The sequence below is a fragment of the Helianthus annuus genome, chromosome 16 (genome assembly GCF_002127325.2).
Source record: "Helianthus annuus cultivar XRQ/B chromosome 16, HanXRQr2.0-SUNRISE, whole genome shotgun sequence".
Taxonomy (NCBI): Eukaryota; Viridiplantae; Streptophyta; class Magnoliopsida; order Asterales; family Asteraceae; genus Helianthus; species Helianthus annuus.
Genome location: NC_035448.2, coordinates 173,827,000 through 173,854,190, shown reverse-complemented (window position 1 = coordinate 173,854,190; position 27,191 = coordinate 173,827,000). Strand labels below are relative to the sequence as shown.

Below are 27,191 nucleotides of genomic sequence, written 5' to 3'. Positions count from 1 at the left end.
CAAACAACTCAAGAACACCACCTCATGCCGTCTGTTGAGAACCTAGTCGGTCCCGCTTCTCAATTTGTCGTTGGTGACGACAAAAACGACGGCTTTGATGAGTCAGAAGGTTACAACACAGAAGACAGTTCAGAAACTGAGGAGCCCCCCCCCCCCCCCATCAGATGAAGCCTCTTCTGACGATGAGGCCGCAGTCAACGATCAAACTGCGTTGACCTTGTCTCAGCCAACGCATTCTAGGCCTATCGTTGCAGGTCCACATGACGACCCCCAAGAGGATGAGGAGCTTAGGGATTACATGTGTCCGGATTATGAAGATAACCCAATGGACATATGGAATCCCAAATCAAAACAAATTCGTCTGGGGATGTTTTTCACGTCCAAACAGGATGTTGACCTTGCTGTTAGAGAGTGGAACATTCGCCGAGGAAGGGAAATATTCGTGGTGGATAGCAAACCAACTTTATACAAAGTTAAATGCTACACGAGAAACAAAAATTATAAAAACCCTTTCCATGGTGCTCCTGTTTGTGAATGGCGTGCAACCGCATCAAAACAAAAACTCCAACACCTGTGGCAGATTACCAACTGGGCACCTGCCCACAGTTGTTATTCAACCGTGGTGCGCAACAACAACAGATGCCTTAGATCTAAGGATATCGGTGCAAACATCCTTCCACAAATTCGTACAGACATCGCGTTTAAGGTAAAACACATCAGGACGTTCATAAAGCAAACCATGGCCGTCGATGTTACGTATACAAAGGCGTGGCGGGGTAGAAGAAAGGCAATTGAGAGGATATATGGAACTTGGGACAGCAACTTTGCGGAGCTCCCGAAGTACGTGTTACGGCTTCAGTCTCGAAACCCTGGTACGGTGGTTAACTGGTTTCATCACCCACATTCGGCTCCAGGACATCCAACATTCAAATATGTTTTTTGGGCCTTCGGTCCCTCTATTAGTGCATTCCGTCTATGCCAGCCTGTAATCTCCGTGGATAGCACACACTTGAAAGGTCGTACCACGGCAAGTTGTTGGTTGTGGTGGTAACCAAAAACGCCAACAACTACATAATGCCATTGGCGTACACTCTGGTTGACGAAGAGACTGTCCATAGTTGGTGTTGGTTTTTCCAAAATTTGAAGGAACACGTCACCACAAACTGTACTAGTAAAATATGTGTTCTATCAGACCGTCATGCTGAAATAATTAATGCCATGGAGAACCTCGAAGATTGGAAGGAACCGAAGGTGTACCATCGTTATTGTCTTCGACATGTAAGAAGCAATTTCAGTGGAAAGTATAAGAGTAAAAGCCTTAGAAAGATGTGTTGGATGATTGGGAACACAAGTCAACCATCGAAGTATCGTTGGGCTGTGAGGGAAATGCGGATGCTAGATCAGGCAGCTTGGGACTATCTGAACAACATCGACAAAACTAAGTGGACTATTGTTCATGATCATAGAAACAGGCGTTGGGGAAACCTAACGACGAACATATCCGAGTCTATGAATAACGTCTCACGCGAAGCAAGACTGCTTCCTATAAAAGCGTTAATTCATTATACGTTTACCAAAGACGTATCCGAGTATGCCAAGCACTCGCACATGGCCCAAACCTGCAACACCCCTCTACCCCCTCGCATTTGGTCCAGGTTTAACAAACTGTATTCAGTGGCAATGCAACATGAAGTGTCTGTGTATGATGTCATAGATGCTCGCTACTCAGTTGTTTCAAGGGACGAAGCGAACGATCATGGTGGTAATGAGTACACCGTTGAATACATTCGTAGGTGGTGCTCATGTGGGAAATGGCAAATGCTTAGATTTCCTTTTTCTCACGCCATTGCTGTTTGCTCATGGAGGGGTGAGGAACCACACGAGGTTACGAATTCAAAATTCCACACTACTACCTATCGGGAACAGTACAGCGGGCATTTTTACACGCTAGGCCCTAAGGAAGAGTGGGAAGAACCGCAGTGGAGAATTCAAGGGGACCCTTCAAGGGTTACAACACACCGTGGTAGGGTTCGTGTAAGAAGAATTAAAAATGAGATGGATGTCAACTACCACGACGAACCCCAGGTCCGTCGATGCAGCAGATGTGGAGAAACAGGCCACAACAGGAAGACCTGTGGCCGACATTAATTTATTATGTTTTTGTTGTTCGTTTGTGGTTTTTAGTGTTATCTTTTCTTGTGATGTCACTTCTAGGCCTATCATTCCAGAGACGTTGATACAGCAGATATGTATCCTCCTATGTTTTGTGTTTGGTATTTCTGTTTGAATTATGAGTTGGTGTAATTTAACAATTAAGACCTTGACCATCACAATAATATAAACATCAAAGAACATTACGCGGTTTATTTTAATTTAGGAGAATTCACGAACACAAAATACATCTACCAATACAGGAACCCCTAAGTCATTCTCTGGAATCAAAAGGATGAATCAGAATCGTTGTCAGTCTTGTGATATTGTTCCCATGGATCATCACTAACGACGGCATCATCTGATAATGCATTAGAGTCACGATCGTTGTCGTATTGGTGGTAGCACAAGCTATGGTAGATGCATCCAAACCTACATATCGGGGGGTATGGTTGTAAAACACTTGACGATGCAGGGTTAGGGTTCTACACAATCCAAGGACGTTGAGGGCGTTGCACAAAGGAGGTAGGATATCGATATTGATGTTCAACATATGGTGGTGGGTGAGGATGTTGGTCGAGGGGTGAAGCACCAGGGTTTTGCACAGAAGAGGGGTTTTGTGGTGCTGCCCTTTCGACAACTGAGATGTACGGGCTGCTAGGGTTTAGCACAGAAGAGGGGTTTTGTGGTGCTGCCATGAAGGAAGTTTGATTATGATTTTCCTGACTATGATGATCTAGACGGTAACGATGTTGGTCTACCGTTGAAGGTCCGGGACGGGCACGCAGCTGTTCAATGGAGGGGAGCACACTGTTAGGCTTTGCTTGTCGAGTAATATGGTTACGGTTAGGTTGGGGTTCAAGAAAGTTGCGGTTGGGTTGTGGTACAACAGAGTTAAGATTGGGTTGTGGTTTAACATTTGCAGGGTTTGGCTCCCTTTCATGTATATGAAAATGAAAATGAATGTGGAATTCGTTATCACCATCTGCCATCCGAATGACTTATGAGGTGAGGTGAAGATGTGAAGACATATTGGTGTGAGAGATGGTATTTATAGAGAGGAGAAGTCTAGGGGTAATTATTAGAATACTAGTAAACATAAAGTGCTGATACAATAAACGAGAATAACCTTCAACTAAAGACAATCCCGGCGAGGACATAAAGTGTTGATACAACAAACGACAAAAAACATTCAACTAAACACCAATACAACAAACATCCTGCAACAAAACAAGCAACCCTATTTCCAATGGCAGTCACCTCTAGATGATAATTCTGAGTCTGACTCTTCTCCAGAATATGGGTTGTGCCAAACACAGGACCAATCATCTTCTTCTTCTTCTTCCTCATAGTTCCAAGCATCCTTCAGGACTTCTAGGTCGTAATCCTCCTCCGGGTTAGGGTTGAAATCAAACACTCGGTTGTCATAAATCCAAACTTTTTTTTCAACGGGGATTTCTTCAGCCTGTTTCTTTTTGCCAAGAACGTCCATCTGTTTCGCCAGTTGATGATTCACAACAGGACCGGAAGACGAACCTCCTTCCTTGACAGCTTCTGATTTTTCCGATTTCTTTCCTACCTGCAAATCAGGAAGCTTTGGGGGTAGTTCCCATTCCAAACAAGCTTTGATGTCTTCTTCACTCATGCAGTTGTTTTGGAAGTGGGAGAAGGGAGGTAACCGTTTCTTACCATTCCGCTTATCCATTACTAAGAATTGGTATTGAAAGGAAGAGTGATGAGGACCAATGGAGGGCTGCTTTGTAAGAGATTATATAGAGAAAAAATTAGAGTTAAAAATGTAATTTTAGTTGGTGTTGGATGTGGAAACCAAACTGGGTAAACTAGTTATTTTATTAAAATACTTTTTCAATAAATGATGACCCACTGGTTCCATTACACCTGGCAATCTTCTAGAGATGCCCTCTCCACTATAAATATTGGCACATACCTCTATCTCAAATTGCACCAAACACACCCAACAAGTCTTTACCACATAAAATGGGGGACCCAGAAAACTCGTTCTTGGAGCTGGAGGAAGTTCCCGAAACTCCCCCTGAAAATATCCCCAGTAAGAGACGCCGGTATTATCACCCAACAAAAGATTCTAGTTCATGGTCAAAAAATGCAATGGCATTTTATCAAAACGGGGATTCTTCTTTCTGTTATAGTGGATTCCTCGGAAGAAGACAACTCGGCTCGGAATTTTGGGGTGCACTACTTGGATACGAGAACTACGGTTACTTGTCGCCACTGGTAAGTACTTTAAGTATAGCTACTGCAAAAAAAAAGTCATTAATTGTTATTGCATTAATTGCAGCATGTGTGTGGTTGGGTTACTAGAATGATGAGGTTCAGATGGGTTTTGATAACAAAATCTAGAAAACCAGAACAACTGTTTCCATGGACGATTCTGCCACCGCAATTCCTGGACCTTCTGGGTGACAATCCGAACCACCGTGCGTTACCTTTTGCGATTGGATTAAAGGAACATTACCCTCTGTTTTGGGACATCAATACGGTAACACTTACATAAAATCCATTTTTATAAGAAAAAGAGTTAGTTCACAATGTTGTATTACCCCCATTGCATCCGTCTAAATAAATAAAAAAAAGAGTTAGTTCACAACGTATTAATTTAGACTTTCTAAGATGAATAAATCTAAACTAATATATATATATATATATATATATATATATATATATATATATATATATATAGGGAGCCGCTAGAATGAAAACCACCCCGAGTTGTAAGAACCGCGAGAACTACACCCCACGGGTGGGCGTTCACCATGATTTTTTTTTTACAACTAGATGTGTGTATTATAAACACAGCCGTAAAAAAAAAAATTTAAACGCCGCGGCCGAGGGGGTAGTTTTTTACACCACAAGTTTGGTGAAAAAAAAAAGAAAAAAGAAAAAAAAATTAAAAACACCAAACTTGTGGTGTAAAAAACTACCCCCTCGGCCGCGGCGTTTAAAATTTTTTTTTTACGGCTGTGTTTATAATACACACATCTAGTTGTAAAAAAAAATCATGGTGAACGCCCACCCGTGGGGTGTAGTTCTCGCGGTTCTTACAACTCGAGGTGGTTCTCATTCTAGCAGCCCCCTATATATATATATATACCAGCATTTGGGCACGAGCCCCATCATCTTGGAAACCACGCATTGGAACTCCCGAAGACCTTGGATTTGTCAAATAGGGCACTGTATGGTTCATGAACCAAGACATATAATCGTCTGCGACCGGATAAGAGGTGATTGTTTCTCCCTCGACAACCGAGTCATGACGATGGTACCAAGCATAAAGATAAACATCGTGTCGTATGGTCCAGTCCCAACCAGTTTTCCCAATCCGGGTCGTTTTATGCAGTCTGGCAAGCTCTTCAACGGTTAATGGTATACTGGGAGGTATATGTTGAACCATGCCAAACTGCCGCATAACCCGTTGCGGGTAATGATGCTCGACCATTTCCCAGTAAATCAGCGGGCATGTGCTCCTCCAACTAGAACTCCCACTAGTGCAAATTTCCGGGAGTCTACCGATAACATCATCGTACGGTGTCCAATTAAACTGCATTAAAAATTTGAATAGTTTAGAAACAACTACATAAAAAAATGTGTATTTTCCTATAACTAGCGTACCATCTCCTCGCGAACCGACTGAAGTTGAGATCGATAAGATTTAAGACAGTGTGTGGGGGTGTCAACATGATTAAGGTTTCCCTTCCAGCTACAAAAAATAACAAGTGCAAAAAATTAATATTATATATTTAAGTTTCTATAATTTACTTAATCAGCTTACAACATACCGAGCAGCTAAAGGCGCGTCGTAATTAAACCGGTGGTAGGGCTCCGGTGCAACACAACGGATCCTCTCCCAGGCCCAGACTTGCAGAATTGACATTGGTCCGCTAACGTTTACGGCATCGGGTGCTGTAGCGTTACACAAGTTTCTGTAGAGACAGCTTAAAACAGCACTGCCCCAGCTAATAAGCTAATATTAACACACGAACTTAAATCCTCTAAGTATTGTAAAAAATGAAGATTAATCCAGTTGTTCGAATTATCTGGAAAAACTGTACAACCTATTAGATAAAATATTATTAAACGTGCACGTATAATGCACTGATCGTCCGTAGCCTCAACTTCAGAAAAAGTAGAATCTAACTCAGCGATAATACGGACAGAACTAATTCGTTTACGGCTGAGTTGATTATCCGTTGGAGTGAACCCAAGCAGGCGTTCACACTTCTCCACAGCCTCAGAAAATTTTAGGGCATTATCCGCCCCACATACCGGCACCCCCTCAATTGGCAGGCCCCACAAGACGTTAACGTCCTGTAATGTGACAGTTGTTTCCCCCACTGGAAGATGAAACGTGTGGGTTTCAGGCCTCCACCGCTCACCAACGCCGTTATTAAAGCGTGGTCTATATAACGGTACCCACTATCAAGCAACCCTGCTTCACGTATATAACCTTCCACACGTGGTCCTATAGGCTTTTGCCTCACCAACTTCCAAAACGAACGATCAGAATGCTTGATATTTATGGATGATCGGAATTTTTTGGGGTTATTATAAACCTCTAACGCGCGGTGTTTCTTGTGTAAAAACAAAACCTCGTTACTGAGAGGACCAGGATTCAACAGGATTCAACTGATAACTCATTTTTAACTTTGAGATCTTCTTGTGCGTGCTTAAACTAGGGTGAGGTTTTCTTCTTGATGGTTTGTGTGAAAATTTCTTAGCTACGTTTTTTAAGTTTGTATCAATAAACCCCATTGTATGTACGTATATGTAGCAACAAAGGAATCTTGATTCCATTGATGATCTGAAACCTACTATTCTGAATTTTAGGGTGATTAGATGGCTCTGTTTAAGCTACTATTTCCCTTTGCATATCAGAAGGTATGGTTGCAGAGACTACTCTATGAAAAAATACAGTTTCACTAATTCAAACTTTGTCACTCAATGTGAACCTGCTACACCTTCAAAATTTCAGAAAAGCATCACATGTGAACCTCTATATTTTAAGTTACCAATGTCATGTGAGTGATGGAAGACAACAAAACTCTGGAAAGCATCCCATGTGAACCTGCTACACCTTCAAACAAAATTCAGCAAAGCTTTTATAACTATGCTCATGAAATCAGCGAAGCTTGTGAAGGTTGTGCAGGAAATCAGCGAAGCTTGAGAAAATTGTGCATTAAATAAGCGAACCTCTAGTAATTTGTATATGAAATCAGCGAAGCTTTTGAAGCTTGTGCAGGAAATCTACGAAGCTTGTGAAGGTTGTACATCAAATAAGTGAAGCTTGATAAAATTGTGCATCAAATAAGCGAACCTCTAGTAATTTGTTCATCATATCAGCGAAGCTCTGTAAATGGTGGTTCAATTCAGCGAGGTTTCTTAGAAGACTGCTGATTGAATCAGCGAGGTTCAGTAGTTGGCACAAGCAAACAGCGAGGTTCATGTATCTGTCAGAAAAGTGGAAATGGTTTCAGCTTTTGGCAGAAATGTAGAGGAAGCTCACTGAATCATTTAGCAATCTACCTAAAATCACTTATTCTCTTGGATGCCACCTAAAACCACTCTTTGGGGGCTCAAACCCCCTACTTCTGCAAAAAAAAAAAAAAAAAAAAAAAAAAAAAAAAAAAAAAAAAAAAAAAAAACTCTTTAAACACCAATAACATATCATATTAATCACTTACACACAAATTGAAAAACTTTACACTCATAAACATATATCCTTGAAAACGAACACATTAAAGACCCTGTTGAAAAAAGTTATATGGATCAAACTTAGCAATATAGGGCTCTAAAATGACTAATCTTTTCTCATTTTTGTTTGTCTTTTTTGTATCTGATTAATATATCAAAAAACAATCATTATTTACTGTATTTATTTCAGTGTTTTAGTAAAAATGTTTCCTTTTTTTAAATGATTTTCTAAATATTAAAAAATGTTATTTTTAAAGAACTGCATTTATGTGTCTCGATTATTTTTTTAGAACGGGAGGACTTGAGAACTGCGGGGTATGGTGGGGTTTGGGTTGGCCGTGGGTTGGGGCGGGTGATGACACGTGGAATGGGAGCCCCCCCCCCACTGCCTGGTACGTGTCCGCGGGGTATGGTGGGGCGTGGGTTGGGCTTGGGTTGGGTGCACCGCGTGGCAGGGTGGTTTATAAAAAAAAAATATATACAAAATTTAAAAAAATCACACAAACATTTATAAAAAAAAACATACAACTTCATTATTTATAAAATTACATAAACCTAAAAATTACAAAATAAGAAACCTAAAGCGTTAAATAAATTTCAAAAAGGTCCATCTTGTCGAACGCCTTTTTTTCCTTGCCGCGAAACTCTATGTTCGCCACCGCCACCCGGTCCTCGTGGCTTAACTCGCCCCCGGGAACGGCTTCGTAGTAAGCCTTGAAACGGTCGAGCTTGGGACGTAGCTCGCGCCATTTATGTTGTCACGCGTTCATGTTGTGACGGTCGTTACCGACGTTTAGTCGGTAGGCCGCGAAAGCTTCCGGCCAATATTTGGTTTGGCCCGGTGGCCGCCCCTTCATAGCGTCAACGACGCTTGTGACTAGGGCAAGTTCTTCGTGGTGGGTCCAGGATGCCATAGCGGGTTCGTGGGATGTTGGGTTTGTGGTGACCGGCTGGGGCAGCGGGTGGGTTTTGTCGAATTTTTGAGACCACGGTGGGGGTTGGGATGGACCACCCGGTTGGGGTTTGGGGGTATTTATAGAGGATGTTGGGGTTTGGGTGACCAGTTGGGGTGACCGCTTGGCCAAGCCAACGGTTTGAATTTAAAAATTCAAAACTTTTGGGATGGCCCGCTATGACGTGGCGGGTGAGCCAATGATATTCAGCCAACTAGGATAGCCAATCCGCCCCACGCCCGGCTTGAAACCCATGCCCCAAGGGCCACGCCGAAACCAATGCCCACCCGGGGTGGTGGCTTGGGCGTTTTCCCGCTACCCACGCCCAAACTCCCGCCCCATACCCCGCAGTCTGAATAAAACTAAAACCTTGTAACTAGCAAGTAGTTAGATGGAAGAAAAGACAACAGTTAGGGACTGTTTGGCAATTTCTGAATGATTAACTGTTGAGAGGGCTGAACCATTAAGTGCTGAACCAGTAAGATGTCTAAACCACTAAGAGACACTATGCTTAACCATTTAAAGGTAAATATCTGACCAATTCAGATTAGAGGTCTTAACCATTCAAACTCAGGGCTGTTTGACAACTTCTAAATGGTTAAGTGCTGAACAAGTAAGAGGTCTGAACCATTAAGTGTTGAAACAGTAAGAGATCTGAACCATTAAGAGCCAGTATAATGTAGGGGTGTTCAAAAAACTCGTGGCTCGCAGCTCGCTCGAAACTCGCTCGAAAAAAGTTTGAAAAAAGCTCGGCTCGAAATTGGCTCGGTTGTAAACGAGCCAGCTCGGCTCGGTTTGTAAACGAGCCGAGCTCGAGCTTGGCTTGGCTCGGCTCGTGAGCTCGTGAGACGGCTCGATAAGGTTTACATCTTTCATTTTTTTTTGTCCCACATCGCTCAGAAGACAAAAATCAAGAGAGTATCTCCCCTATAAAAGAAGGTAAAGACAATGTACAAAGTGAGCTAACTATTTATACTTGCATATTTAGCCATTTGGTTAAACTAAATTGTAATTATGGCCCTAAGTCTATGAAGAGATTCATTTTTAGGGCTTTTTAAGTAGTAAATTTTGCGGTTCTTTGTTAGTTCGAGCTAGATCGAGCCGAGCCGAGCCAACTCGTATTTTAATCGAGTTGAGTTCGAGCCTCAAATCTCAACTCGATTTGAAATTCGAGCTCGGCTCGACACGGCTCGTTTACAGCCCTAGTATAATTGCTTAACCGTTCAGAGGCAAATGTATGACCAATTCAAATTAGAGGTCTTAACCATTCAAACTTAGTATAATACTTAACCATTCAGGGGCAAATGTCTGAACCATTCAGACATCTGCTCACGAAACAAACAGTCTGAACCATTAAGTGTTGAACCAGTAAGAGTTCTAAACCATTAAGAGCCTCATTAAGAGGTAAACAAACAGCCCCTTAGTATAATGCTTAACCATTCAGAGTTAAATGTTTGAACTATTTAGATATCTGCTCGCGAAACAAACAATCTGAACCACTAAATGTTAAACCAGTAAAAACTCTAAATCATTAAGAGCTAAACAAAGAGCCTCTTACAGAATTTTGAATTCACTCGATCCAACATAATTTAATATTTGAAAACCATAAAAATACAACATTAACCAATGAATAAAAAAACACTTGTCCTTTACGTCATTGTCTTGGTTATTATAATATGTTTCTATTTAAATATAACAAGGTTGATGCATTCAAATTTACTTTACTACGTGTTTTCTAGAATTAGTTTTTGTTCTATTTAAAATTTAAAATATGATAGTAACAATAATAATATGCGATTTTGTAATGATTTATTTTTTGATGTTAAACAAATGATTTGATTTGACTCTTTACATGAAAAAACATATGCACACTTACTTACACTAAGGGTGCACGGGGTGCCTTCGGCAACCCCATGCGGTGCATGATTTCCCCGAGCGGTAAGACACCGCCATCACTGCGGTGACCAAGAGAGAGGGAGTATTCCCGGTGGCGGCTCACCGAAGAGAGAGGGAGGAGAGAGAGAGGCGGCGACCAATCACAGCTTTTTTTTTTTTTTTTAAAAAAAAAAACCAATTCACCTAAGAGGGGAGTGCCGCCATCAAAAAGGGGTATTAGGGGAGTGTTAGAGGGGAGTTGACGTGGCACTTTCGGGTTGGTTATGTGTAAGAGGGGGGACTCACCTAAGAGGTGAGCACCCCTTACACCCTAAAGACAGTTAACAAAAAGAATATGATACAACCTTATTTATTATTTGTTTTATTTTGTTTTGTTTTGTTTTGTTTTGAGTTCCCTGATTTTTTTTCATGAAAAAATATAAAATTAGATATTTTGATCAAAGAAAACATTAGACATTGATTTTTAGTTGGACATCAAAGCGCAAACTAAGTGGTAGCCAACAACAAAAGCGGGGCAAAGCCGCCCAAAGTGTAGACTAAGCTGTTACCGCCGTCAAGAGTGAGGTTAAGCCATGAAAAAGCGCATGCTAAGCCGTAGCCGATGGCAAAAAAAACAAACACCAAAATTCAATGACCGTTTGGGTGATTTGCTTGATCAAAATGACTAATATCTTGAATTTCCCTTTTTTTTTTTCTGCTCAAATACCAGGTCATTAATTTGAAGATGAACTTTACCGACTTTGGCCCAGATCCAAATCGGTTACATTTCACACTCCAGTAAAACCTGCTTCATCCAATCAAAACAAATCTAATTTGACACTAGATCTCAAATACTGAATCTTATCCATGTGCTACAAGAAACATCATCAAATCAACCAGAAACAACAATTTTATGATCAATATTGTACTTGTAATCAAAACACAATCATAAATTTGTTTGTTAACTCAACATATCAAATCAATCAAATATTATACACAAAACTTATAGACTATAATATTAATCAATCAAAATCAAAATCAAAGCCAATAAACAATCCACCTTTACACAAATTCCATACCAAAACCTAACAAAACACCAACCCATAACAACAAAACACAACATATATCAATATCACCTCCGGTGTCGGCCGTCTGAGTACTGCGAAAGAGGAACAACCTCGGCCAACGGCGTAGACAAAGGCGTAGGAAGGGGCGAGTTTCGACAAACCGGACAACTCGCATTAAGCTTCAACCAAGCATCAACACAAGTCAAATGAAAACAATGTTTACAATCAGGCATCATCCTCAACATCTCCACTTCCCTATACTCACACAAACATATTGCACACAACGTGTCGAAACCCTTCTTAACCCCTTTCGAGTATTCAAACTTCGGGTACGAGTTGATCACAGATTGATCCAAACCAACCACCACATCCTGGTCTTCGTTCGCATCTTCGTCAATGAATATTATATTAGAGAGGACAACGTTGTTGTTATTGTTGTTGTTCGATACGCCACGGGTGTTATGGGTTCGGATATGGTTATGTTGAGTATGGCGGTGTCGTATGCAGATGTAGGAGATGAGGAGGAGGGAGGAGAAGAGGACAAGGAAGCCGAAAGCGATGGCGATGGCGTATCCGAGGCCGAGGTTTGTTATGTAGTAATGGGCGGTGGTGGGGAGTGGTGGTGGTGGTGGTGGTGGGAGGTGGGTGGTGGTGGTGGACATTGTGGTGAAAGGTGGTGGTCCATTTGTATGGAAGATGGTTTTAGAAGGTCGTTGGGTTGATGAGTTGAAGCATTAAATGAGTGTAGAAGAAATTAGGGAAGTCTCATTTAATGGCGATCGTTGTCACCATTTAAACGATAAACGGAACTTGGACGAAAACTCAACCGAATTTTACATGCTTTGTTTAGTTTAGATATTTTTTTACTCAGTGAATTTTTCAGGGAAGTTCGTCAGTTGGAGTCTTGTTCGTAACAATATATCATGTGCGAGTCATAGGTTTTATCATAGTAGGTCTTCGGATTGTGGGTTTTCTCTGAAAGTGGTGATGAGTTAGGTCACCAGCATTTCTTGTGATTGCCGATGTGAGTGACATTTTGTCAATAGGCGTACCTGGGTGGCCGGACTTTGTAAGGTTTTCTCGAAAAATTAAATTTTTTTTTTTTTTTTAAATCAAATTAATCATAATTTATCATATGTTAGAAATTAAAAGTTATTACTATTGGTAATTTTATCAAATTAATCATAATCTATCATATGTTAGAAATTAAAAGTTACTACTATTGGTAGTTTTGTATATATTAAGTTATATTATATTATTTTGTAATCTTTTTGATTCACTAATTCACGATAAGATTGGAAAGAATCGAGATTTTACAATCTTGTGGTCATCATCGAGATCACTTGCAAGATATTATAAGGTAACGTTTTAATGTCAAAATCGAGATCTTAAATAGTTTTTAATATCAAAATCGAGATCTTGAATGCAAGGAATGTCAATAGATTATGTAAAGATTGTCAAATGCAACCTAAACACCTAACAAATTGGGAAATTAGGTAACAAAGCAATTAGGTAACAAAGCAAACATATTTTATAAATGTATATGTGGTTTTTCTTTTAACTTTGATGGGTTATTTTTTGCTGTGAAAATGTTAAATCTAATCTAATCTAATACGGATAAAAAAAATATAATTAATGTCACATGGCATTTTTATACAAAAACAAGAGCCAACTTAATGCCACATTACCAATTCTTTTATTCAATTTACTACTATTATTCTTATTAATTAATTAACTAATATAATACAATAAAAAAATCCTTTACAATTTAATACTAACAAATACTTAGATAATGATTATTTACTTTTGACTTATCTAAAATATATAGTTAATTATTAGTAACAACTCTATTTATAATAAACAATTTCAAATAATGTCAATGTGATAACATCTTCTTATTCTTTAAAATGATTTTTTTACTATATGTTTAAAACATTTATTAAATAAATTATAATTTTATATTATAATAATAAAAATGGTAAAGAATGGGTTAATCCGATATTTGAAAACCGGTTTACTTCCGTGCTTTGAAAACACTTTTAATGTTATTAGACTCGTGTAATAAACGGGTATAAGGATAGAATATTTTCATAATAATTTTAATGCAAGTCTATACTCACCGGATGTCCTAAATTGAGTTATATTTTTAGGTTTGCCAAACCATTGATAATTACCAAAGTTCAGTGTTCCAGTGACGTTATCAAGAAATATTGATCGAAAGAATGGTTTATGTAATGGAACTCGACTAGAGGTCCTATCACCGGGTGACCAGGTTATTGAGACACTCATATTATCCGGAACTAATACTTGCACTTGAACGTTTATCCCTAGATTTCGTTTAATACCGTGAAATAGAAGGATTCCATTTAAATTGGAAGGAAGACAGTTTTCTCTCGCTTTATTTTTTGTCATGACGATAAATAAACGTATAGAACAATTTCTAAGTAAAGTTGGTGTGATCCTAAAAGAATCAGTTTTTACACATGACCAATTATTGCGTCATCTATGGTAAAAAAATCACTTATATAAATTTTTGAAGAGAATATACTTTTCAATAATTTATAAATTTATATCCTTAAACCCGTGTAGTACACGGGTCTAATAATCTAGTATAAGTATATAACATCAAACGTTTTATACAAAAAGAAAATTTTAATTAAATTTTTGTGCAAACATGTTTTATAGATGAAGTTTAATCCAAGTGTTGGAGACCAAAGACAAAAATAAAGGAAAAAACAATGTTATAAAAATCGACTTTTATATGTTTTGGGTTAGACTCATAAACGATTTAACCACTTGTACTCGGCGGTTTAACCGGACGACTAATCAATCCTATAATTCCATAAAAATAAAGCTTTAACTCAAAAAATAATCTAAAACTACATCATTTCATAAACAAAAATCAATTTTCCAACAAAATAGTTTTTTAAAAAATGTCTACGATATGTTTATGACGTTAGAGTATTAAAGGCAAAAATCCACAATTGCTTAAAGATTGAAATTCACTATCATCGTCATCCTCGTTGACAAGAACATAACTGTTTTTGTTTCCTACAATATAAAATAAGATGTTTTATTCACCAATAATCATACCTTCACCTTGTGTTAGAGAAGCCGGTTCATCGGTATGCACCGGTAATACCGAATTTTCCAGCGGTTCGAAAAGTAAACCGGTACTCTAGTTAGACTGGACTCTATAATACTGATGATATCATTGATAGCCGATTTAGCTGATAATACCAACCGATTTGAATCCATTTTTAAAACATAAAAAAAGTAGGAACATGCAACTAAAAATATCCTGTTTAATATTGATACGGAAAAGCGAAATGTTTGTTTGTATGTGATACGTGATAACAGTCAACCAAGACAACTAGTTTAATACCCGTCCGTTGGACGGCTTACGTTAACAACGTAACAAACAAAGATAATGTATATTGAGGGTGTTCGGGAACGCTTCTCCTTTTCTTTTTTTCCATATCCTTTTTTGAAAAGGTTGCAACCATCTAACTTTTCCTTTTCTTCTTTTCAAACCACTAAAACTCATTCTAAAAACACATTATCCAAACACTACAAAAATGACCTATTAACTTTTATGAAGTCAAAAACTTAAAAGGAGCTCAAAATAAGCAATCCCAAACATTATAAACAAAAACACATTCTTCATTAAATAAAATAAACATAATACTACCATACCCATTCGGTGTATATTGCTCCTTGTAATCCGTGAAACCAAAGTACATGATAGTAACAATCTTTCACTTTCATTGGCGTGTCTATTTCATTAAAATAAACATAATACTACTATACCCATTTGGTGGCCCGGTATTTAAATATCATAATGAAATAAGTAATAATATATTTATTTAATTTTTCGCATTATAAAAAAAATATTATTTGTATAAATAAGAACGAAATTGTGTGGAATTTAGCTCCATATTCATTAAATGTGGAATTTAAGTCCATATTGTCAAAACAATTTAAAACTTGGTGCCTGTAGTTACATAAAAAAAAATAAGGGTGAAAGGGATAGCCACCACTTGTGGTATCATCCGGTACCGAAAGAACCGGTACTGAAAATCCCTAAAAGTGGGTACCGGTACCGAATATACCTGATTCGGTAGGTTTGGTACCGGTACCAGTACCCGTTCAGTACCGGTATTTGAGGGTAAAAACCGGTATCGAAAATGCTAAAAGTCGGTACCAAATCAGCAGAGCCGGCCCAATGGGTTGTGAATCTAGGCAAAGGCCTAGGGCCTCCAAATTTTAAGGGCCTCAAGATTTTGTATTTTGGGCCTCCTCCTTGAGTAATATTAGCCCAACTATTGAATAATATTCCTTTGGCCCTGCTAAATTGAGTTACGCATTATGAAAATCAAATCAAATCGATTGCAATTCCTTCGAATCAGCCGCACCCTGAAGTGTTTAAAAACCCCTCGAATCAGCCGACGATTGCAATTCCTTCAAATTTCAACCGAAGAGAAGTCAAAATTTCCCGAATTTTGACCTCCGATTGGAGATGCCCAGATGGAATTTTGACGAAATAGAATCTGGGTTTTGTTAAAAGTTGTGCCCTTTTTGGTTCTTGATTTATGGGAGTCCAACAAGACGCGGTGGTTGGTTCGAAGTTGATCAGTGAGGAGCCAGCATCGTCGGGATCAGATGCTTGTTCAATTGGGATTCAGCAGGGGAACAGAACGGAGAAAGCTGCAGAAGGAATCATTTCAAATTTTCAGCCCACGATTGTTGCTGAAAAGAAAAGAGATGCAGTGATTATTTATCTGCAGAAGCTCAAGGATAAACTTATTGTGAGGTGAGATGGTTTTAATCATAAGCTGATGAATTTTGTTATTTGTTTATGATTGTATGTGATTTTTGGGTTGAAATGTGATTAGATGAGTTTGGTTGTTAGTGTATGTTACTAAATATGTTGAAAATGATTATTTTGCAAAAGGGCCACCACTTCGTAGTTTGATTAGGGCCTCCAAAAACGTAGGAACGGCACTGCATAAAACTTAAACCTGTTAAAAAAAGTTAGTACCTATAGGCGAAACTAGGTATAAATCACATGACCCATTTGTGTAATTAACTCTATTAAGTATAAAAAAAGTAAGTTATATTGGTATTTTAATGAAAAGTAAGGTGTTGTTTTAGTTGACGAATCATGACTAATAATTTTTATTTGTATCAAAGAAAGTTCAAGCATGAGGTATTTTAATGAAAAGTAAGGTGTTGTTTTAGTTAACGAATCATGACTAATAATTTTTATTTGTATCAAAGAAACTTCAGACATGAACATGTTATTAATTATTAGCTAACGAATCATGACTAATAATTTTATTTTATTTGTATCAAAACAAAGTGCATTATCGTTGTCTTTCTGAATTTGTTAAATAGTCGGTAAATCAAAGATAGCAAACATTTTAAAAGGTATATTATCCTTTATCCTTATTCTAATAAATAATTTCAAATAATGCGCATCATATGAATTCTCATCAAAAATTTTTATCTTTTCTTATTTTAAGTAATTTAACTTTTGAAATCTATTAATGTTAACGTTTTCTTTATATGCCAGAAATAACTTTTTTAGTATGAACTCTACATGTCAGTAGTAATTTAGTTAGGGGTTGTTTGGTAGCCTCTGAATGGTTATTAAGAGGCTACCTCTTAATGGAACCATTAACAATTTTACCAATGAGAAGGTAGAAGAATGTGACATATGATGATTTACCATTCAGAGGTTACCTCTTAACCATTCAGACTTGAGGTTACATCTTGTTCATTCAGATGTTTTAAACCATTAAGAGGTAGCATCTGAATGGTCATTAAGAGGCTACCAAACGGCCCCTTAGTGTTGATGATTGGATCTGTCACAGGGCTGGCCCGTAAGGCTTATCAATTTAGGCTAAAGCCTAGGGTCATCAAAAAACAAGGGCCTCCAATTTTATTTCCTTTCATATATTAGACTTGTTTTGTTTGCCATTTAAACAACGTTTCTAGGCCCAAGATTTAGGATTTACACTAGGAGTCTGCATTGTCCACTCGCACAACACATCAACCATCGTTACTTGCGGCGTCTTGTGAGTAACCAATGTGAAACTGATTGCGGATTGAGCGAAATTAGGGCCAAGATTAACAAAAATCATCGCTATGTTTATTCAATGTCTCAAATCTCAATCTCAATTCCTTTATTCCAATTCAATAGGACCCTGACTTTGTAGTTCGCTTAGGGCCTCCAAAAACGTTGGAACGGCTCTGCAAATCAGTACCAAAAAAGTACCCCCTATTCTGTAAATTAACTTAGGAAAATTAGGAAAATTGTCAAACTGCTAAAATTTTGAGAATGTCCAAACATATAGTGTAGAACACATCGTTGGTGTTGAGTAAACTATTCTTCACATTAAAATAATTTAGAGTGTAATGTATAGAAATTATTATTTTATTTATGACCTACATTAAAATAATTTAGAGTGTAATGTACAGAAATTATTATTTTATTTATGACCTAATTAGCACAAATTGTATCCTTCTAATTTCGTTTTTAATAAAATATTTTATTTATTTATGACCAAAAGTCTTGACACATTATCCATTAGTTAACCCAGTGGATGAATCCATTTATCCAAATCCATAATCCATCCTAACTAACGCTCTCTCAAAATCGCATCTAGGGTTTCACGGTAAGTCCTCCAATCCACTGCAGCAAATCGTCGATCTCCCACTTCATCTTCGTCCCACCTCCGTCGACGTCCAGTCCACTGCAACCGTCCCACCTCCGTCAACCTCCAGTCCACCGCAATCGTCGTTTAACCGGAGAGTTGGAGACTCCAATTGCAGCCACCACCGCCGTTCGCAACCACCACGACCGCTCGAAACAACCACCACCGTAAGTCCTCTCAATTTCTCACACCGATTCAAAAAATTTCTTACTTATGTGTCGTATCCTGCTACGTGACATTTGCAGAAGGGCCGGTTCTCTGCGTGTGGGTATCCTGCTACTCTTTGATTCGAAAAATTAGGATATTTGGTTATTTATTAGGCTATATTTTGCTGTAATAGTGTAAATCTAGGTCTGTTTGTTGTATTTTGGATGGATAATTTTAGGTTATTCTATGGTGTTTTTTAGGTCTAAAGATGGTTTTTTAAGTTTGGTTTGTGTTAGGGTTTTTTATTAGCTTTTTTAGGTTTTATGTATTTGTTTTTTAATCTTTCATGTTTGAAGATTCAATTAATTCTAGATATGGAGGTTTATTCAGTTTTGTTTATTGTGGAAATCAATTATATCTGTTCATGGATATATGCGTGTAATATGTGTTTTGCTAATTTAATTTTCATTTTTAAGTTTGCTGATCGACTGTGTTATGTGAGTACATGAAGCTGTTATTGAAGCATGATTTTGTATAATAAGCTCTAAATTTCGATGCCTATTAAGCTCTTTTAAATATGTTAAGCTCTTTTGTTGGAACTCTATTATATTGTTCATTACCGGTTTCATAATTTTTTAGATGTTGTTTGGTTATCATTTTCCAAATCCTTTAACTCTCGGAATGAAGAAGAAAGGTATAAAAATTTAACGCAATAACGCCTCGGAGTGTCTCGCGCATTTTTAAACCAAACCGTTGACTGCTGATATTTTGCTTTTGTAAATTTAATTTGACTATTTAAAATATGGCAGATTTTTACACTCCAGCTGTACCACTTCATAGGATGTCTGCAGCTGTTGCTGAGTGCTTCTCTGTTCTTAAACCTGGTGGATTACTTTTCTTGAGGGATTACGGTACTACTTAATAAACATAAAAATCCACTTAATCATGTATGATATTGGTCCATCTTTTCATAGGAATGTGTATGTTACACAAGATGTAACTTTTAACGACTTGTTTTTGTGGTGTGTGCTAAAATATGTTTGCCGATTGATCCAGGTCTTTATGACATGACTATGCTTCGATTTGAAGCTGATCAAAAAGTGGGATTTCGGGAATACAAGCGTTCTGATGGCACCCGATCATGCTTTTTTTCTTTAGATATTGCACGTGATCTCTTTATAGGCGCTGGCTTCATTGAGGTAATCATTTTTTTCCCAAAAAAATTTATTATTTATTCCCATCTTATGACAAACAACTAACTTGTATGCTGGTTTCAGTTAATTTATCTTCTTTGAGGAAATTTATGTTTTCATTATTTTAACTTAATTGTCCATTAAGCAGTAGTCACATGTGTTAAAATATGTTTTGTAGGTTGAGCTTGAATATTGTTGTGTGAAATCAGTAAATCGTCGTAAACAGAAGACTATGCACTGGGTGTGGGTTCATGGGAAGTTCTAAAAACCCATGTAAGTTCGTTTTGTACTAAATTCTAGATGATAGAAACGCATCAAAAACATCATTAAAAAACTCAAAAAGAGAACACATCTCTGTTTATTAGCTTTATTTTGGCTTTGCCTTCGTAAATCTTATTCTTACGACAAACGTGTCATAACACATAACACAATCTGCAGTTAACTGGTCATGTACTCTAAACTCCTTATCGTGGAGTAAGAACGTACATTTTACAAGCGTGAGATTCTACAGTTGCCGAGATCTGTCCCTTCACTGATCTTTGAGTCTTGTACTGCAAAAACAAAAAATCCAAGCGAGACATTTAAGTTGCTGCAAGTAGACATGTACAAAAAACCGGGTCGAAAAAAAAACGACCCCGTTTGAAAAAGAAAACCGGTTTCAACCCGACTCGGCCCGAGTGTTTGGATACCAGTTCGTATTATAATCCGAACCGGTTAAAAAAACGATTTAAACCGGTTTTTTTGTCCCAGACCGGTTTATAACCCGGACTGAACCGGATTAATAGGTTTGGGGTTTGATCCTCGGAAACCAGTTTTAAACCCGAACTGGTTTGAAAAAAAAACCTGGTTTGTTTACCAATTGAAAATCCGGTTTGGTTGGTAAAAAAAACCTATTTGTACATCTCTAACTGCAAGTGCATGCTAGAATGACCAAAAAAAAGGAAGTAAAACTTGTGTAAAATGCATAAAAGACAAACTATCTTTTATTAAAAACCGTTTAGAAAAACACATTGCCCCTTATAAAAAAATATGAAACTTGTGTAGAATGTATAGAAGGCATTATATGTTTTGAAAACCACTAAAAACCAATTAACATTTTTAAAACAAAACAATATGTAAACTTGTGTAAACATTTAAAAAGCGAAATTACCATATTTAAAGAAACCTTATCCAAATCTTTTCTAAGTTTTTTTAAGGTTAACAAATTACAAATACACCATTTGCCATTCGATTTGATCCGATCCTGTTTAAATAAAAAAAAACAGAAAATATGAATCTTTAATTACATGTTTAAAGATCAAATGGTAAACTGAAAAAAAGAAAGTACACGAACTTGAGTTCACCTTCGATTTATCATGTTCGGCCTCATCTTCTAAACCTGTTTAAATTAAGAACAGAAAATTTGAACTTTAATTACAACTTTAAAGATGAGATTGTAAATTTAAATAAAGAAAATAGGTGACTTGAGCCCGCCTTCAGTTTATCATGCTTCAACATCATCTTATAATCCTGTTTACATAAAAGCAGAAATTTGAACTTTTTAAATACATGTTTAAAGATGAGATTGTAAACTAATTACTTGTACACTGAATGAAAGAAAGTATATGAATACAAGTTCACCTTCGATTCACCATGCTTCACCATCATCTTCGTGTCCTTTTTATGTTAAGAGTTTCAAAACTGAAAGTGTAATATGATGTAAAGAATACCTTGGCCAACTGATTTGTGTTTTTTTTTATGATGATCTTCCATTTAGACAGTAGAGGTACTGTTTTTAACCCCATATCTTCCTGTGTGTTCCAAAAAGGAAAAACTATACATGAGAACAAATCAAACTCATTACTAACATTTTTAAATATAATTAACCTACACTTTCAGGTCACATTGTAAGTCGGATGTCAACGGACTGGTAAACGGGTTGCAGGTCTCAACGTTCTCATCAGTTGCAAGGCCTTTTTTGGCTCAACCTGGTATGAAATGAAACTCTTAAATTAGTAGGTGAAAGTTTTAAAACAGTTTATCAACTTAAATACCCTGGAAACTCTCAAATTCATAGGTAAAAGTATCAAAACAATTTATCAAGTAAAATACCCTGGAATTTAGATCTGTTGCTTTCATCTTTATATGCTCCATTGCTTTCATCTTAAACTTTGGTAGTTAACTGCATGTTACAGTGTCCAGCAGGCTGGTCTTTGGGCATAACTGATGGCTTTGGTGGTGAGTGATCCATGCTGTGGTTATTTCAGACAAGAAATAAGTGAACGGTGAAGACTACTTCTCAAGTTCTCATTATATAGAAGAAAACAACTGCAGCAGGTACCACCACTACCCATTTTTTTAGGAACTGGGCAGTTAAATCCACCACTACTCATTTTTTTAGGTGCTGAACTGCCAAAAACATGGACAGAAAAACTGCTCAAACGTGGGATGGTGCTGATTGCAAGCATTAACTGAATTTGAGAGCACTACCAGGTTTCTAGGAGACTGAGTTGTGGGGATAATGGGCAGAGAAAGATGGAAATAACCACCTGCTAAGGGAACCGCAAACAACTGGTCAGAATTGCCACAACAGCAGTTTTTTTTTTTTAGTTTAAAGGGCTGAGATTTAATCTCAGCAAGATTCAATGGTCAAGATTTTTTTGAAAGTTAGTTAGACTTAATGGGTTCCATATATATATATAATTAGTTTGCCCGTATGTCATGGGCCGATACCATCCACATCTTTTTTGCTATTCTCCCGGAATAAAACCCATATTTTTTGAAGAATTAAAAAGAAAACTTTTTTTGAAGAATTAAAAAAAAAATTATTAGGATTCCTTTACGTCGGCAGAAATTTGGTCACCATTTGTTTGGTTCTCTATGATACAGTGCCTTTTATAGCAGTACCCACTTCAAAAATAAACACTGACAGTCCCAATTATTAGCATATTGGCCTCTAAAGGACCCTGACTAACAGAACCCTAATGCCGTTAGTCTCCGGTCGCCGGAAACTCAACCCTTTTGTCTCAAACCTCTTTGTAACCTTATTACGGATCTTTAAATTTTTTTCTAGTAAAAGCCCCAATTATTGAATTCATCGAAAAACTTCTTTTTGGCCGGAAAACTTAACATTTTCGCCCCAAACTTTTTTGTAACCTTAGATCGGATCTTTAGTAACCTTTTTTTGGCCAAAAACGTTTTTTTCCGGTGACCGTAAACTAATGGCGTTAGGGTTCTGTTTGTCAGGTCCATTAGAGGCCAATATGTTAATAGTTGGGAGTGGCAATGGTTATTTTTGAAATTGAGACTGTTGATGGCCAACAACGAATTGATTATTAAAATCCAATATTCCAAAATAATATGTATTAAGTTTTTTTAACTTAATGAACATAAGTTTTTAAAGAAAAATCAAATTAAATAGGTTAAAAGTATATTATCTATAATCTATAAATTATAATAAAGAGTTAATTGCCCGGATGGTCCTTGTGGTTTGTTCGTTTTTCACCTTTAGTCTCCAACTTTCTAAAATTACATGTATGTTCCCTGTGGTTTGATTGTTTGTTACTCGAATAGTCCCCTGGGTGGATGTCTTTTAGTTTGCTCAGTTAAGTTGGTGTGAAATGACTTAATTACTCTTATCATTTATAATACTAATTAAAACATTAAAATAAGATCAAGTGAGACCCACCCACCACTCACCCACAGCTTCATCCTCAACCTCTATCACACAACCCTCCACCATCACCATTTCTATATCAAACACCAACCAAACCAGAAATCCCACCGCCACAACACCACTAATAACACACACAAACATTCACAAATCAAACAAATTTGTTCATCAAGTTCAAGACTTACACTTCAAAATTATTCAAGTAGGCCCTACCTTTTCAAAATAAAATCAATACCGCACCCCGTCTTCAGCAGATGAGCATCCCGTTCCGGTGAGTTACCAGCTGATCGGTCCATCGCTCACAAGTCAAATTTAAAAAAAGAGAAGCCCAGGGCCGGCCCAAGGGTAATTAAACCCAAGCATGGGCTTTGGGCCACCACTTGATTAGGGCCTCCAAGTTTAAAAAAAAAAACAGTTATTTTATATAGAGTGAATTGCAAGAATTGTCCTTTATCTTTATGCCTCTTTGCAGGCGGTGTCCTTTATGTTTAAAGTTGACGAGTTTTGTCCTTTATGTTTAAAAATCAAGCACGTTATGTCCTTTAAGCCTAACCTAGTCAATTTTTACAGTTAAATCAGATCACAAAAGGGTATTTTAGTCACAGTCCTTTACAGTCAAAAATCTGCAAAGATTTTCACCCTCACTCTCATCCCTTCTAGATCATTGGAACCACCCAAATCAAACCCATATATGGGTCTTCAATCACTGATAGAAATATAATTGATTTTTTGTAACACCTCGAATTTTTGTGTCCAATGATGTGTTAACACGTGTCGCTTGATTACACGTGGCATCTATAATAAATAAAGGACTAATTTTGACAAACCTTGAAAGTACGCAAATTCGAGGGTTATAAATGTCAACAAGGGTAAATATACTGTATAGTATCCCTAAATAATGCTTGAACCTTCAAACGAATAAAATATAGATCGTACAAAAACAAGACGCGGAAGAAAGTGAGAGATTACAAACTACAGGGGTTAACTGTGTCAACATGTTTAATTATACCTCTGAGTGACCCTTTAACGTTCCCAAGACTTTGTAACGGTATTATACACTCACCAAAATAATATATATAAATTTCGCGAAGTTTCGATATGAAACGGGAAAGTTACGATCGAATTCGTAGAAGAAAGGTTAAAAGCGTCAATAATGAAAGTTAAGACTTTCAGAATAATTAAATAAATAAACCGGGGACTTAATAATGCGGGTAAATAACACGAGGCCCCTATCGGTAAATAACCGAGGGCCAAACCGCAAAGTTACCCCTTCAAACCCGAAAGGTCAGGTAAATCATTACGAAAGATTCGATATTAATTACATAGATTTAGTAATCATGACAAAAAGATTTGAAAATGATTTATTTTTAACCCTTTACGGACCGCAAAGGCTATACCTTACGGACCGTAAGGAGGTGAATGATTTCAAATTATCCGCCTATGGCTTACGGACCGCAAGGCCGAAGCCATACGGTCCGTAAGCAGCGCCCAACGACAGAAACATGGCTGTTGGCTGTTTTAAACGCCAAAACATGTAATAATGGGTCTTTCAGAGGTATGGTTGCCCCCTACTCGACCCATAACTCTCTAGGACACATGCCAACCATCCATAACCAGTTGTAGCTTGAGTTGTAATGATCTTGGATCATGTTTTTGACTATAAATAGCACCCTTGTGTGCATAACATTCACAACAACTCAAACACACATCTCTGGCTATTCTAAAGGCTCCCAAGTGTTCTTCTCTGCTCCATATTCAAGTTCTAACTTCTGTAAGTTACCTTGATCATCCATAGTTCAGTTTATGCTTAGTTTTTAGCTAAAAATCAAACCGTCGTAAATACGGTTTGACTTTACAATAAATCAGTAATGGTTCAGTCGTATGACGAATCAAAAATGGTTATGAGTTGGTATTTAAGTGGGTAATAAACCTCTAAAATGGTTCCCTCTGATCACCACTCTAACTATGTCAAATGTCGAGTCAAACGTGCGGTTAAAAAGTCAACAGAAAGCTATTTTAGCGATATATGCATAATCCGTAAAATATATGTTAAGGAACCTGTTTTGATAATCATAAAACATGATAATAAGCATATAAACTTGTTTGCGCTCGTTTGAATCGACCGTTTGCTATATTAACCCGGTTCGGAGCCGAAAGTCGCAAAAGTTTGACTTTTGCTTTGACTTCAGTTCTGACCCGTTTTAGTGAGGCATAAATATACCTTAGGACACTCTTAGGACCAGGTCACATGTTGGTATACGCCTCTGTGGTCGGTTCATGAGTTATACGAGTCTTTTACGTATTTCCGTCATTCGCCTAAAAGTTGACCGTAACGGCCTTTTAAAATTAAAACGAGTATTTCGGACACGTGAACGGACCAAAACCTTGCTTATTAAATTATAAGCATGTCCGTAAAGTTTCACGTCAATCCGAGGTCTAGAATGAGAGTTATGCTAAAAGGCGCACTTTTAAGAAAGTTTTGTAATTAACGGCGCAATTAGCATAATGCCCATCTAACCCAAGTTTTCGTCACCAAAACTCTTACCCACTGTGGTAAAATAATATTTTGGGAATTTTAAAGATTTTTAATAATTTTTACCTTGCTCATAACCTGCGGTTATGGCTACGGTTCGGTAATTACCGAATATGCCCTTTTTGGCCAAAACGGGAGTTCTACAAGGTCTTTTGACCCGATTCCAGTTGCCACTGATTTTAAATAATAAATAAAGTATTTTAAACTTTATAAACTGTTCGGGAAACTCAGATTTCCTGTAGAACCCGAAAAGCTCTTTAAAAGTCTTTAAAATGTCCGAAAAGCCCCTACGGGGCATAATATAAACTTAAACTCGTTACGGGCATTACGGAAGGTATCCTACTGATACCACAACACATTTAAGGCATGTTGACTTAGGAAATAAGCGTACGACTCTCATAGTTAACCGTTTCGCCTATTTGCGCACACGGTACGGCTCATGGAACTAGTTTTCGTGCAATAGCCGATATGGGTCAAATTATATTATTTGAACCCCAAAATCCAGAGTATGAACTATAAACCCATATAAAACAAGTATCTGAACTTGTTGGGTCCAAATCATACTCCATTCTCGGTTTTCGCCTTTTCGTGCGAATTAACCATATCTATATATCGGAATCAACCGGTTTAAAGCTACGGCTAATACAAGGACCGTTAGGATTCTAAGAGGTTAATTAAAACCTTCGTTCCAGATTAGGAGCCCCAGTAAAAGCTATCGGTGACTTGATCTAAATTAAGGATTTATACTTGCAAAGGTAAATACTTTTGACTTATTTCCCCTATATGGGCTTGGGTTACGGTATATTAATACCGCTTGATTGAGCATTATATAATTCCATCGCTTAGGTGGTTAATTGATTAAATATGATCGGCTCATTTAAACAGTTTTGTTGCTTATAAGCCTTTGGGGGGTTTAATGACCGTTGTCCCGGATATCCTTGGCATCATTTTACGAAATGGCCACGACCATCGACATCCCGGTGTAGGCGTACACCCGGTATAAAGTGTCGACATTAAAACTAAAAGACGTAGCCGTTGGTTTCTGTACTACGGTTTTACGCAAACGTGGTGTGTCTATAAATCTTTAACCCGGCACGACCCGGGCTACTGAACGCATAAAAGAACATGTAAAACGTTCACAAGATCATTATGAATTTTCCCAAGTTATAAAAGA

The 27,191-nt window shown here is 37.6% G+C and overlaps 1 protein-coding gene, 2 long non-coding RNA genes and 1 pseudogene across 3 annotated transcripts; 2 read left to right on the top strand and 2 right to left on the bottom strand.

The window, feature by feature from the left end:
* Window positions 1–11,657: 11,657 nt before the first annotated feature.
* On the bottom strand, window positions 11,658–12,494 carry LOC110917247 (RING-H2 finger protein ATL67). The gene has a single exon (XM_022161837.2). The coding sequence runs from the start codon at window positions 12,433–12,435 to the stop codon at window positions 11,839–11,841; it is 597 nt and encodes a 198-aa protein (XP_022017529.1). The 5' UTR covers window positions 12,436–12,494; the 3' UTR covers window positions 11,658–11,838.
* Window positions 12,495–16,365: 3,871 nt separating this feature from the next.
* LOC110920025 lies at window positions 16,366–20,109 on the top strand (annotated as a pseudogene).
* Window positions 20,110–21,037: 928 nt separating this feature from the next.
* Window positions 21,038–22,037, bottom strand: LOC110917132. The gene is made up of 5 exons (XR_002580363.2): window positions 21,924–22,037; window positions 21,703–21,799; window positions 21,453–21,622; window positions 21,296–21,341; window positions 21,038–21,210 (listed from the first exon to the last, which is right to left on the bottom strand). It is a non-coding gene; the product is annotated as an uncharacterized LOC110917132 (long non-coding RNA).
* Window positions 21,464–22,550, top strand: LOC110917131. Its single transcript, XR_002580362.2, has 3 exons — window positions 21,464–21,597; window positions 21,711–21,802; window positions 22,007–22,550. It is a non-coding gene; the product is annotated as an uncharacterized LOC110917131 (long non-coding RNA).
* The last annotated feature ends 4,641 nt before the right edge of the window (window positions 22,551–27,191 follow it).